This window comes from Embiotoca jacksoni, unplaced genomic scaffold, assembly GCF_022577435.1.
Source record: "Embiotoca jacksoni isolate LCO1_2020_lvr unplaced genomic scaffold, fEmbJac1.0.p SCAF_8, whole genome shotgun sequence".
Lineage (NCBI taxonomy): Eukaryota > Metazoa > Chordata > Actinopteri > Embiotocidae > Embiotoca > Embiotoca jacksoni.
The window spans coordinates 16,087,010-16,102,604 of NW_027185436.1; the positions used below are offsets into that span (position 1 = coordinate 16,087,010).

At 40.0% G+C, this 15,595-nt stretch overlaps 1 protein-coding gene across 3 annotated transcripts in view; it reads right to left on the bottom strand.

The window, feature by feature from the left end:
* rtkna (rhotekin a) overlaps nucleotides 1-15,595 on the bottom strand; it is a 56,222-nt gene that overhangs the window by 34,778 nt on the left and 5,849 nt on the right. Inside the window, exon 1 of one of the 3 annotated variants that reach the window (XM_069178434.1) lies at nucleotides 2,294-2,847. The exons of the other annotated variants lie outside the window; for them this stretch is intronic. Coding sequence (XP_069034535.1) covers nucleotides 2,294-2,389 — 96 coding nt within the window. The 5' untranslated portion in view covers nucleotides 2,390-2,847. Of the gene's footprint in view, nucleotides 1-2,293; nucleotides 2,848-15,595 lie in introns of those variants that run through there. 3 annotated transcript variants of the gene reach the window in all.

Sequence of the window (15,595 nt, forward strand, 5' to 3'; positions counted from 1 at the left end):
GAGCCAAGAATGCAGCCATTCCTATTCTAACAGACTTGTTAAAACCTGAAGAGCAGAAATGTTACTTCCTACTGAGCTTGAAAATAGCACAATGGCTCTTCTCTCTCCCCTCCTGACACAGCAATTATAAATGTCTGAGGAATGTTGGAACCTCAGTATATGCATGATCTTCTCACTTGTTAAGCTTCTTTTAAACTGACAGACACTTTTATCTTCTAAGAGGACCAGTGCAGAAAAACAGTAACAAACGAGGTGTAAGTCTGTGTTTGTCATGCATACATAAGGGTATTTGTGAGTATGGGGGAGGGGGAGTGACTTTAAGATATACAGCACAGCGTGTTGCTGGAGGGGAAAAACAAGACGAGGAGAGAAGGGTTTACAGTGTAATAACTCTAAGTCCTGATGACCCAACAGGAGGAGTATGAAAGCCCCTGGAACAAAACAATATCCATACCTAGCTGAAATTACAGTTTGACTGTGGTCCATGCAGCTCAGCTACATACAAATAATCCGTGTCTCATAAACCCACCCAGGCAGAGGAGACATGGGGGGGAGGGAGGGAAAGAGACGGTGATTGAATAAACGAGCATGAGTAAACAAGTGTGTTTACCAGAAAAAAATAATCGAGCAAGACGATCCAACAAACTGAAATTCTCACTGTTAATGCAGATTAAAGCCTCTCTGCAGCCGACCCTCACCTTTGAACTTCCTGTGAGGCAGCAGAAGCAACAAGAGGGTTTTTCCCATATGCCTAAATAGGGGCTCATTATATTCTTATTACACATCTGACCTCGCAATTGCATTTACAAAAATAAAGCTGGACCTGAGACAGCAAAATTCTTAAATGCACAAAGATCTTCAGACAGAAACTCCTGTTATTCACATTCCACCATAATGTCCTAGATTTAATAATCAGACAAAGCACCACTTTCCAGTCTATGTCCAAGCAGTAAACAAGTTTCTTCATCAAAAGAGGCTCTGTGACAGGAACTAATAACTTGATTTGAGCCTGATCAACTTATTGGTAAAAAGAACTCGTGATAGCTGGTTTAAGTGCAATAAGAAAAATCGCTTTCATACTCCATCCCTGAGCACCAGTTGTTCTAAAGTTAAATCAGCGTTTTAAAGACAGTTCTGGATTTAGGGAACCGTAACATCCCGGAAAAAGAATAAACTAGGCTTAAAGAAGTTGAAGTTGGCAGAAGTCTACATATCTTATGATATTATGTGATAAAAAGCCAGACACCTGCCATGCTCTGTGGCACTTGGCAAAGGTAGATAAACACTGAAACAACTCACAGGCAAAAACAATGCCAAACTGCTAGCAGGTACAACACACCAGTGAGCAATAGCACCTCGCATACAGAGAAGGCTGTTTGGACTAGATTTCAGCAGACATGGTGAGAAAGAAAGTCTGTTTTTTACACTTCTAAACAGCTGCAGCACAGACAGACAATATTCTTGAGATTCTGGGGGCCAGAAAATGAAGTATATTAAAATTGAAATTCCTGACACATTACCAATGGCCATATTTCTCCTCTTCCTTTCAACCCTGTTAAGAACAAAACACATATTCTTCAGCTATTTCCTCTGACAGAGTGAAATGAGCAGAGTTTGTGGTGAGTTACAAAAAGGTGGCTTGATATTGAATGAATGATAAACCCTTGTCACATTATAAGGAATGACTCCTTTTTCTCTGTCTTTCTCAGAACACAATACTACTCTCTCTCTCACACACAGACGTGCACACACTCCCACAGGGACTTATGAGGCCCATATGTGCAGCTGTGGACTGTGTGAACCCAGTTGGAAGGGGAGACACTGAGGGAGAGATGGAAGGCATGTAGTGTTGTTTTTCTGTTTGCTGTCAGTGTGAGCTTTGCCATCTGCAAAGGAAGAGACCACACCAGTGTCAGCGCGCCTTGTTTGTCACATAGAAAGATTCTTCAACCAACCCCTCTGTAAACTTTACAACATGCCAAAGCACAGCCACATGCCAAAGCACAGCTGCAGACTCAGTCGGCTAACACAGAGATGCACTGTACTTTGGAGAGAGCATGTCTGAAAATAGATTTGATTTATCAGTGAGACTGTTTGTGTTTTAAGTGGATCGATCAAGAAAAAGAAAGTAAAATAGCCAGAGACATGATCACACACACTTCCACTGACACAGCCCACTTTGAGATTGTGAAGAAATAGCTCAAAACAGTGCAAATAAAAAAATTTAAAAAAATTCAAGCAGAAATTCAGGGACAAGGGAGGGTCAACTAGAAATTGGAACTTTTCACTTTACCTGCAAACTGAGAGCAATCTGACGAATGTACATCATATTGAGGTCCTCCAGTATCCACAGTTTTTCCTCCATGTTTGCGTATTTATCAACTGGCATCCTTTAGTCTGATAAGCACAAAATTACCTCTTCTTGAAGTTAACAAGTTCAAACCGCTACCCCGCAGGTACTGGCGACAGAAAGTTCATTCTGACAGTGTCCTGTCCAGTCGCCACTCGTACAATCAGTGCGTAAAACGACGCGTAAAAGTTCCGCTCCTTATCCAAAACAAGACCGGGAACTCCGGGAAAGCGGACAGAGGTGGAGTGGATGACAGCATCGACTACGCTGTAGAAACCCTCTCCATAAAATCCCCCCAACTCGTTCACGGCGCGTATTCTTCTTCTCTACTTTTCTCCGGGCAACAAAGACCCTCTTAAACACCCACAGTCAACACCCATCGGCAGCGGGGAAAGAATGGAGCCTTTTAAATTGCAGTTCTTCTCTTTGTGTCCCTGTGTCCCAATTGTGAATGCCGTCTGTCCTCTGTGACAAGAGACCTCTCCACAAAAGGGCATCGCCTCTGCGGGAGTGATCGGCACAACTACTCCACTGTGTGCGCCCTGACGCTGCCCAACTCGGCTCTAAATTAACCCCTACGACGCGCCTCTGGTGATAAATAATGCATTTTAAAAAAAGAAGAAAGAGGGGGAAAGAGTGAGAGCGATTACTGTAGCCCCCACGCCCTTTTAAACAAACAAATAGCAAATGCCGCACCAGCACGCAAGCACGCAAGCATAGCAGGATGGGGAGCTTTGTTCTTTTTACGAGCTTGATAATAAATGGAGAAATAATAACCGTGTCTGCTGGCGTTACTTACAAGGAGAGTCAGACCAAACATCAACGCGGAAATTGTATCTAACGCTAACGTGATTCAGAAAAAGTATTCGTATATTTAAACTAGTGAAATCGTAACATTGCAATTTGTTTACGTTTTTGAAATAAACTATTTGTTCGGATAGATATTTGGACATGGAACATATGCTATTTAATAGGTCACAGGGTCACAAACATTTGGCCTATTCAATTGTTTTAGCACAGATTGTATCAACTATCACTTCAGTGCTAGGTCTCCTGGTTATCAATATTTAACAAAAATGTTGGGTCCCTGAAAATGTTGATGCTACAACAATTTGAGAAAGTTATTATTTAAAGAAAAATATTCCCCTCCTTTGAAAAAACAAAACAAACATATAGTTAGGGCAAGGGCAGTCTGCTTTCCCAATGTCCCAGGTGATTGGTTTCCTGTGTCCAAAAGAGAAAATCCCAAACTTTACTCCATGTGACTTTTAAGCACAAGCTCTACTGATGATTCCTCTTCTCTCTGGGAAAACGATGTTCAGTCAATCTGCGTGCTCTTCATAACGTATACAAAAAGTAGGAGTATAGAGAACAAAACATTCATCCTTTTCTCCTCTCCGGCGCACTAATCCTGGTCCTGATACAGTTGTTGTGTGTGTGTGTGTGTCATGTATGTATCCTTCCTTAAGGCGTGGGTGAGACAAAGCCACAAGCTGACCCCTCAACAGGAAACCGGCGTCACATTGCATAGTGCTCACTGAGCCAGATTAATTAAAATACACACATTCTTCTGCCATTCAACAGCACTGGGGTGGACCAGATGCTCTCAGAGGGTCACTGGCTGAGTTCAAGGGCTCATCATGAGGAAGATTACTCCTTAAAGGAAAGTTGTGGAAGATAAAGTGTAGGGGATGCTTTTGGCCACATTCTTCACTTTGACATGACATTTGGCTCCACCCCTCCCCACACACATGACCACATGATACTCCATCAATCTCAGAAAAACGTTCTCTTAACTTTTTTTTTTTTTTTTTTTTTTTTTACACATGCAAACAGTGAAAACAAAGGAGCTGTAAAAAAAAAACTTTCACCTCAGAGAAGCATAGCCACTGGTGCCAGTAGCAAGACAGGTCATTTCCCCACGGAAAGACTTTACCCTGAGAGTTTAAATCACCTGGCTAAGCAGTCGCAGACACCAACATTTGCAGTAAGACAGGAGATTTATTGTTCTTGAGGTGGAAAGAGAAATAGTTGGGTCGAATGCACAGAAGGAGGGTTACAGGTCCTCAAAAAATATTTGGGCCTTGTGAGAGTGTGTGTGCGCGTCCAAATCTCTGTGTGTAAAAGAATCAATCCCCTCTGAAAGTCAATCTGGCATGCTGCGAAGCTGGAAAAATATTGATTTAACAAGACCTCAAATATGTTGAACTCTATACTGAACAGGCTTTACTGCTTTAATAAAGCAATACCGTTTTTCAAACAGTTGTTCTTATTTTTTCAATGATAGACGTGGATTTTTTTTTTTAAACAAAAAACAGAACACACCAGGAAAAAATATGGTGTTTCAATAACACTTAATCCACACATTTTTTCTTTAGGATCTATATTACACCAGCAGTTCCTGAGGCAGAACATGCTGCCGGTGAATCTCACCACAGTGAAACACAAAGACTGACATCTTATGACAAAAGCCTAGAGGCTGAACAAAAACAGACAGAAAACAGCTATTATCTCAATGACAGGGCACGCTGGCAGGCAACCAGCTAAGACATTGGGCATCGCTGCTTCTTGGCCAGGAGCCACTGAGGATGAGGCAAACAGGTATTCAGAGACAGTATATTAATGGTTAGTGGAAAGGCCTAACACCTTTAGGCTTGCCTGGGATTTGGCTATGTTAAATGGCAATTACATACTGATGGGATGGTGAATTAGCAGCTAGTGACTAAAGGTTTGGTCTGACTGTAGCAGGGCCAGATGTGTTAATTGGCTGCTGTGAGGGAGTGATGAAACCAATGCATTACAATCAGTTAATTCAATACCAACACTGAGATTTGATTAAAATGAAGAACACACACACACACACACAGTGATCCATATCATCAGTTAATCCAATACCAACGCTGAGATTTGATTAAAACGAACACACACACACACACACACACACACACACACACACACACACACACACACACAGGCTGACCCTTACATAATAGGTCCAGAGGGGGTTGGACTGTTTTCAGGACAATACCCGGTGTGTCTTTGTCGTTTCTGAACGGATGCGTGGAGGAATACAGAAAACTTCCTGTCCAAACACCTTATCAGCTGGAGGAAATGTAGTGGAGTCAGAGTTGAGGGTCAGGTGGTGCTGCTCTACCAAAGGAACAGTACAGACACTTGTGTATATACAGAATGTTTGCAACGGAGGATCTGTAGTTGGTGATCTATCACTGACTTGAGTAAGAATGGATAGACTGTCAGAACAATGAGCAGTACAAATTTACTTGTTACAAAGTTAAGAAATAATAATTCTAGTTTGTTAGAACTGCAGTCTCTATCTTTACCACCCTGGCACCAGACATAGTTAGGTTTCTCGATTGGTCCAAAATAAACTGGCTCAACAATGCAAACCTGACTCCTCCTAGGACTGCCATGGTATTGTGTTTTTTTTACAACAACTTGATGGATTGCCATGAAATTTGATACACATGTTCATGTTCCCCATTAGGATAAATCTGAATAACTTTAGTGATCCCTTGACTTTTGCTCCAGTGCCGTCATCAGGTCAAAATTTGTTTTTCCAATATTTCATGACAAAATTTCCACATTAGCATGATAGCATTGACATCATGAGCATCATAGCATGCTGATATTAATAGTATTAAGCTTAAAGTGTCTACTTAAAAGTGTCGACTAAAAGACTAATCACAGAGCTTAACAGCTTAGATGGCTGTAGACTTTTAGTCTTGTTATATATTTTTGTAATTGTTATAATTTACCAAAGTGCTTGCTGTGATGTGGAAACTAACAGCATAAGAAAACATTCAGACTATCAGACAGGTTATCATCAAGATGTTAACAGTTTTTCTATATTGTCAGAAACATATTTCATTTGGAAGCAAAACCAACAGTAAGTGCTCCAGAAATGTCTGTAACAACTACAGCAAAGGTCACAAAGTTGAACCAGGAAGTTGGTCTACAAACTATTTACAACTTACAGTCAATTCATCTATTCATTAACTATACCAGGGGGGAGAGCTGGAGCATATCCCAGCTGACTGCCCCCTGGACAGGTCGCCATTCCATCACAGGAAAGAGAGACAACCATTGATGCTCACGTTCACACCTACAGCCAATCTAGAATCACCTATTAACTGTGGGAGGAAGCTGGAGCACCCTGAGCAAAACCGACAGGCAGTGAGAGAAAAGGCAAACTCCAGAGAACGTGCAAGTCATATCAAAATTTATAGTTCAATATCACAAAATATGTCTCAAAGGGCTGTACATATAATAAAACATTAAAACAGCATTAGAAGAATATACCAAGTGTATAAAAGTTAGATATGTTTCAGAATTTTACTTTCGCCTTCATTTTCTTCTCCAAGTCAGTTTGTCTAACCTGGGGTTTGCTTGAAACCTGTACAATCAAATTTCCTGACCCATCGGGCTTCTTTTTAGCAACAGAGCAACATTCCCAAAAATAAGGAATTAAACTAGTGAATGAAGGCCAAAACAAAACAAAAAAGACAAACTACGATTATCCTTTAAGATTCCAGGTGCTTCTGAATAGAGTATTGCAATTTACAAAATGAAAAAAGATCCTGAAAAAGATCCATTTGATACTCTCAACAGTCTAAAGAAAGTACACGTGCTCATGATTAGCACACAAATGCCATTTTCAACTTCTAATAAGCACTCTTATTGCCATTTTGCATAAAGATAAAGGTTCAAAGTTATCTTTAGTTTAACGCACAGTGTGGCAGCAGAACAGGGCAGAGAAACACACAAGGGCCTCAGGCAGCCAGGCCACAAACCACAACAAAGAACCCCGACTGTCATCTAAACCCAATCTGAAAACTGAACCCCACCATGACTCCCACTCACTTCAAATACACACACACACACACGCACATCCAGACATATAGACATAAACATAAATACACATACAACCTGAAGCTGTAGCAAAATGGTCTGAAAATGAGACAAATGCAGTTGATCAAGGTTTGTCTAATTATGGCCTGCCAAGAAAAAGTCCTCCCTGTTGTTTCACACAAAAGGCAAATAAGATGAGATTATTACAGAGCTGTTTCTCTGTGTTTTTGCACCTTCAGATAGATGATTACAGAAGTACAGTGAGAAATGAAAAAAATGCGATATATTTTTTTTTAAAGAGATTCACAGTCAAGCTGAGTATCAGACCTAATCTGCCCCCATTAAAAGTATTACAAATAAGAAGAACGTTTTGTGACTGTGCAACGTTACAGAGAGAAATATGTTCGGATCAAAGTAGGATCAGACAAAGAAACAGTTTTAGTGTTAGTCTATACTTAATAATCTGACTCAACAGACTTGAATATCACAAGACTTCAATTACATGGCTGTGTTACGGGCAGGCACTGGGTCATATCTGCTCCACTTGATGACAGCAGCGTGTGATGAGCTGTGAAACCAGACGTCTCATTGAAAAATCCCCCTGGAGGTCAGTTCTCAGTTATAGCGCATCAAAGACCTGCACTGACAGCCGTATAGTCATAACTCAGACAGAGACACTGTAATGACATTGTAAATTTCATCAAGTCTACCTTGTTATTAATTGTATCAGATTCAGTCTGATACACCTAATAACAAAGTCTGTGTGAGTGATGTAACTTTTACTTAAAGGGATGTTGTGACAACGCATGCGGTTCTAGTTTATATTGATGATCAAAACTTGAGCAATGTTCGAGATGAAATTTCAGACATGGAGCCACAAATCATGTGACTGATATTTTTCTTTCACTGGAAGGCGTAAAGGAGAAATGCGTAATAATCCATGGGTTAGCCTGTAAAATCTGGGGGAGTCGCCTGCTCAGTGTGAGGGGTGATCTGATTTCTCAACATTACCTCTTGTGCTGTTAGCTGTGAAGGAAAAACAAGCCCAAGTGCTCAAACACACGAAGAGACAGTTCAGCAGTTTGGCTGCTTCCCAGAATCAGTGCTGACTTTCAGGAACAGTCACAGGAGACTGCAGCATTTCATCACCCTGAAAGACCGGACCTCTCAGTGAAAGAGAAACTCACTAGTCAGGAAATTCATCTCTATTGATTTGTCAGGGGTGCAGCCTGTGCAATATCAGAGGAGATGTGTGTATTTATGAGGATACGTACACCAATTAATTTGTGTATATAATTGTGAATTCTGTTTTAAATTATTATCAATGACTGTGAGGTAAATAAAAAATGAACATCAAATCTGTAAAGGAAAAGTAAACAAGAGAAAGAAGTGTCTTCTCTGCTGCATGAAATGGAGCAATGGCTCCCTCTGCAGAACAGCAGCGGCAACAACAAGATGTGCCTCTGGGAAACATTATTTGACAGTGCATTAAGTTGCACAGTACTTAACTGAACAAGAATAATTACACATAAAGTGGAGATGAGTGTCAATGTTACCTTGGTAAACTTGAATAACTATAATCAGAAGATGCTTCAAAAAAGAAAATAAACATTACAGGACATAACTTTCTCCCTTTTGTTTCCAACTGCAACCAGACATGACAAAGATGAGTTTCACAGACATGAGAGAAGGACATCAAGAAAAACACAGAAACCAAGACTCATTGTTCCATATATAAACAGTCAGACTTATATAATGCACTTTTATCTGCTATGTGGTTGCTTCTCCAGAGAGTTAAATGATTTTATTAGAGCTCCCACCAAAAAGCAGATTTTGCAGTAAACATGTCGGTGTAAAATCTAAAAAAAAAAAAAAAAAAAGAGCCATGAATGTAAACATCTGGAGAAACAATATGAGAGTCTAAACAGAGAAGACATCCGGGAGACCACAACTCAAACTGACAAGCATAACATCTTTACAGGTTTGAGATTTCTACCAGCAAGGAGTGAGGACGGAGAAGGTCTAATGTGGCATTTAATGCAACAAGGGGAGAGGACAGTGTTAACTTGTTAACTTTCTAAAGGTCTTTTTTTATGTTGAAATAAATCAAGATATTTTATATTCACCCCTCTTTTCTCTGTACATGTTTTGAAGAAAAGAAAATAACCATCTGTCAAGCTTTGAATTCAGCTGTGAATTAATTTCTTGATAAAATATTACATGGATTGCTTTCATAAACAGATATTTGAAATTGGTTTATTATTTGGTTAGCATTATGTAATCTATGTAACACACTAGATTTCCTGTGTTAAGTTCAGGACTGTCTTTAGGTCGCTCTGGGAGTGAATGAAACATGGCAAATGTTTGCAGTTTAAAACAAGGAACTGAACTGCAATTTATTATAGTTATTAACACGCACAGAAAATCAAGGGAACAGCATAAAAGAAAAATAACAAATTCAAATAATAACCCCAATACCGGTATTTCTCTCACAGTCAGTCAGTTTCAGTCTCTTGTCTTTCAGTCTACTACCCGGGTAGTGTACGTCTGGAGGCTCTCAGACTAACTCTTATCTGAATCTTTTGCTCGTCGGTGCTCCGGCAGGAGAATCCAAGAAGCCCAAATGCAGCTTCACCCACGGGGAAGATGATCAGGGATCGCAGGGTCACTCAGCTCCAGCGCTCTGCGGAGGTTTCTGGGGATCGCTGTCTCCATCACAGATCCATACAAAAAAAAAAAACAATCTGCATGCAGCAGAATTTAATACGATGTCAGTACTGTAATTTCTAAACTCTATTGCTGGTGTAACAGTAAATAACCAGTAATATAGTATTACACACACATATATATACAATACTATTCACTATGGTCAATATTAACATACCAACATATTTCACACACACACATGTACTCATGTCTCAGTGGCATCTATCACTTATACCTAACACGCATTATTTAAACGTCCACCGTTACTAAGCAACACACTCAACACTGTTCTCAATCTGACCCGTTTACTTTTGGCGCTAAAACAAGAAAATGACGTCATCGTTCCCGCTCGGCTTCAACAGGTCCCGACGCATTAACCCTCAGCGCTTAGCTAGCCCCGTCGCGTACATGTAGCTCCACAATCACAGATATCAACCACGTAAAATAATATTCATCAACAAATTAATATTTATCTCCGACTGTTTTTTTTTTTTCTTCTCTTCTCTCCTGATCGGTATCTTTAGCCCAACTAAACAACTGTCCTCCTTTGTAGCTCTGCAGCAACGGCGAACTCTTAGCAACGCATTCGTCACTCACCGGCGATTCTTCTCAGACTTAAAATAAACTTTTTCCTTCGGAGTCGGTCTGGTTAACGATCAAATAAATAAAGCTCCTCAAAAGCAGTGAGCAAAAATCAACCAAATGAGATTCTTCAGTGGTGTCGCTCATAACGCTGCTGTTTCATAAAGGGTCTTCTCCCGGGAGGAGGCTTTGATCTCCCGACGCGCACGAGAGCGCCTCTCTGGTAAACGTCGGTATTGCATGTGTGAGTTAACCCTTTAGTTACTGGTAAAAAAACTAATGTGGGTTACAATAACATCATGAAAATAGTTTTTCTTGCAGCCACAAACATCTATTACATTTTCTGGCTGGCTGGCTGGCTGGCTGGCTAATTGTATTCTGGGGAATTCCCTGGGCTGAGTCTGGTCACATACATAAACACAAAGACTTTTGAAAGTAAATCACATTGTAAATAAAAATGTAATAATGTGCCATACTGAACACTTAAAGTCAGCAATTTGTTTGTTTACAGCTGCAGCAAATGATTAGTTTTACTGCTGATTCTTTTTTAATATATTTTTTTTCAACTAATGAAGTCGTCATTCTGTCAATTAAACATCAGAAAATAGAAAAAGGGCTCATCAAACTTTCCCAGAACTCAAGGAGATATGTTGTCTTGTCCAAGAAACGGTCCTAAATTATTAATATATATATATATTTTTTTATTAAATAGAAAAAAGTAGAACAAAATCCTCTTATCTGAGAAACTGGAATTAGTTAAGTAGCTTTCTGGCTCATAAATTAATTAATAATTAACATAATTTCAGCTCTATTAAGGTTGTATGTCAGTGTTTATAATAGTATTTTCTAGCTTTTTATTGTTATGCACCACTACAATGAGGCAAATTATTTGTGTATAAACTTTGCCATAAATCAGATTCTGATTGTAATAGTCGAACACCACTGCGATAAAAGTGTATAATATTTGGTTACATACAAGAAATACCTGTTTGACTTTCTTTTCTCCTTTTAGTGGTTTTGGGCCAAGTTTTAAATTAAAAAATGAAATATATTTCACAGCTTTGTTCTTGTGCTGTTATCACATCTTTAAGTGCTAACAAATGATGCTAACTGCCATCCAACCTGATTTACCTACTATGAATGTTTTAGGTGACATGAGTGTTTGATATAAATCTTTAAGTCCTTTCTTATAGTACTTAATTTTATGTCTCCCTCATATTTGGTGGAATGCTTACAGTATCATTCAGTATGGGTGATTAAACATCCAAATCCACCTGAGTGGTCTGATCTCTTTCTTTTCTTAAGGCAGGCCATAATGGAAAACTAGCGACAGACCAGAGAAAATAACCGCTGAGACAGCAGGAACAACACAACAATACAACAAGATGTGACACCACACCGTCTGCTACTGGGCCCAGTAAACACACACATTAAAATGCAGGCATGCTGGCAGGGACTAGTACACTATGCAGCATGCAGGGAAGGCAGACATGCATAATAGACCCATCTGCTCTCATAAAGTCAAACACCTGCTCCGCATCAACAAAACAGAGAACATCATTGGTCCTTGTGCCCCATTGCCCCCTCCTCTCCACAGTAACAACCAGTGATCTCCTGATCTGACGATGCTGCAAAACACATCCATTCATCTGAAATACAGTTGTGAATTTAGATTCAACGCTGCGCTGAATTATTTGTTAAAAATACCAACACAACACCTGCAGCTACAGTATCACAGAAACGTAGATTATGGTTAACACAGTTCATCTGCAGCCGGGATGTAGGTGACTAAGCCTGAACTCATCACTGTGTATCTCTTTGAGATTGCACAAAACGAAAAGAATAGTCAGAATCCGTGCAGGAACAGGCACGTACAACACGTCCATCCACCCCACACACACCCCACTCCCCTCACACACACACCTCTAAACGTTCCTCACTATTGATTCCTTTCGTCGTGCATTCCTCTGTATGAAAGAGAGGCCCTAACTTAATCTATTTCACAATGAATCAGGTGCTTCTGTAATAGAAGCAAGGGATAAAAAGCCTCTTTGTGCAGAAAATAAAATGCAAGAGCAGACTCGAGTAGAGAGAACAGTAGAACAGTGGGCTGACATAGACATGCCCCATATTCTTCAACTTTATGAAGGTTAATGACTTCTCCCTGGTGAAGTTACAGGCTAAACTTAGACCATGAAATGTTGTAATCAATTCACAAAGAGTACAAAGGGACCCCCCCCCCATTGATGACCTATTTTGTCCTTACAAGATGTAGTAAAACTGACACTAAGCTGCTTTGTATGTAACTTATTTGACCAACATAGCACCAGGGTGTACAACAAAAAGAAAATCAAACAAACCTACTTAATTTTGATGACTCCAATAAGATTCAGTAAAAAAAAAAAAAATAAAAAATAAAAAAAATACATATTTATTAAGTGAAATACCACAACACACAAATGCTATCATTTACAACTATTTCTACTTCTCAAACTAATGTCCATCTTATTTTGGCAGATTTCCTCAGAGACAAAGCCTCTCATGTTTCAAAGCCCTCTGTGATAAAGAGGCTGACAACTAGTGTCCTGGACTGTAAATGACACCACACATTAGAATCTGTGAGTGCATGTGTCTTTTTGTCAATGTTTAACAGCGCAGTATTGAATGTGGGTCTTATGTTCACAGAAAGAACATACCTTTGGCATGAGACAGTCAAGTTCTGTGTTACAGTCTGTTAGAGCCAGGCTCAATAGATTAAGGTTAAGGTCTCTGGTGGGGTGTGTATACAGGGATGAGCAATGAAAAAAGATGGAGCGATAAAGGGGCATAAAATAAATACTAATCTTCTATGGCTAGAGGTAAAGACAAAGGGGTACTTCCTGTGTGTAATCTGGATCAGGAAAGTGGGTTAGCACTGTAGTACATGACAAAAAAAGGACCCATTTTCCTACTACATCAGGGGATCTGAGCCTGAAAGTAGTAGAGTGGCCCACATAATATGGGTCTCCTGGGGCGGGAAGGTGTTGAGGATGATAAATTCAGGAGAACAAAACAGTGGAAGGACATGAAAGCTTAGGGGCAGGCAAGCAGGTATAGAACTAATAACTTACCTGCAGTACATTTCTTTAATGTCAACCGTTTCCATTTAATCCAGAAGAAATGATATAATTTTACTGTAGTACTTAGTTTAAACTCTATTCTACTTTCTTTTATCCCTCTTTAACTCTGCCTCAGTACCACTCAGATTGTTTGGTCAAGCTTAGTATACAACTATGGTCAAACCCAAATCCTTCTATTGTAATATTTCCCCATTATTACAGTAAAAAAGAGAGACAAGAAGGTACTTGCACGGCAACAGTTCTGGATTACTCTGATAAAAAAAAAGCTTTATCCACTTCACTAACCAAGGTGGTAAATGAATGAGACAGGTTTGATGATGCATGGAGGAAGTTTCCCATCTGGGGGAGTGGAAAAGTATTCAGTGAGTGTGCCTCCTCCATATATCTCTCCGCCTGTCTGTTAGCCGAGTCACTGCCAGTGACAGCCTCGCACAGGACTGCGTATGCTGAGTGAACAAAGCCCGTCTATGTCTGACAATATGCGATGGACCTTGCTCAAGGAGACACTGTTGCTTCGTCACTGTCTAATGGTGTGTACGTGTACAGATGTCTGTGAACCAGAAGCTGACAAACTGCAGTTATCATGAATGATTAATAGCAAGTTCAAAACATCAGTGTTAATTCATAACACTGAGGGGCAAGAGGATTAGTGTCGACATACATGGAGATGCAGACATGTGGTAGTAGGTGTGACTCACTTCCTTTGTGTGTCTGTATACTGAACACGTCTGCTGTCTGTGCTCACGCCTCGTTCAGAGCGAAGCGCTGTAATGTACAAGATGACATAGCTGTGGTTGGGTGGGGTTTACTTGCACCATAAGCAACGGACTCTCAGCTGTTAAACTGGGCCCTGACACCAGATGCCACATCGAGACACTAACCACATTCCATGACCAAAAACACTTACACATAGGCAGTCTACTATGTATCCATTTACAGCAACGAGGACCTGAAAATAGATCACTGACTGAAACCAAGGTAAAGACAGTAAAACACATCAATTTGCAAAATCTTAAAACTGCCACATAATGTCTAAATGTATTTAAAATGAACACAAACATTTTACCTTCATGATGCCAGTTTTACCATCTCTCAAAGCTAAGCATTACATGTTTGTCCAGCATGGCTGGTCAAAGGGACATAGATAAGATAAGGCTGTGAGGAAAGCGCTGTCCTAGGGTCTGTGTAATGGGCAAGTGAAGGGTTAGCACAGGAGGACATCCTGTAGCTATTAGACTAAGGTTGTATGCGTGTGTGTGGGACACATAGATGAGAAAAATAACATAGACCTTCGGGGCTTTTGAGGCCCAACAACAAGTTGAACACATCTACAGTATAGGATGATCATCAGCTGTTTCTTCAGTGCTCACTGTGAAAATGAATAAATTGGAGCTTGAAAGTGATTATTAGTGTTCCAACAAGGACATTACATGAATTATCAACTGATGTATGATTTTTTTTCTTCAAACAATGGAACTATTGTGTTAAATAATAAACGACCACATAACCTTGCCTTGTTGCATGGAAAGATAACAAACGTGTGTGTGCAAGTTCAAGAATGAAAGAGGTAAGAATCTTTATTAAATACTTTTTTGAAAATAAAGCTTTGTCCTTTCTATCACCAAACTTATTAGGCAAATAGTCCAGCTATAACCATGGGAACAAAATTTTACTCACGGCTTGAATAAACTGAGATGACACAATTTTTCATTTGTGCTAGTACTCAGGCTGTGTGGGAACAGTGCTCCACAATGACATATACAAAGAGCCTGTGTAATAAGAAAAGTTAAACATTTGCCAGTTAAAACATCTCTCAGCATACCAAGAAAGCCTCCAAGCAGAAGGCTGCAGTGGCCGAGCTTTGTTTGAAAAGAAGGGTCTTAGAAGGGGTAAACTTTTCACTGGCATCTCCCCTGTACCCCTGCGGTGTTAAACATGCCAGAAAGCCCTGAGGGTGTGTATACACACA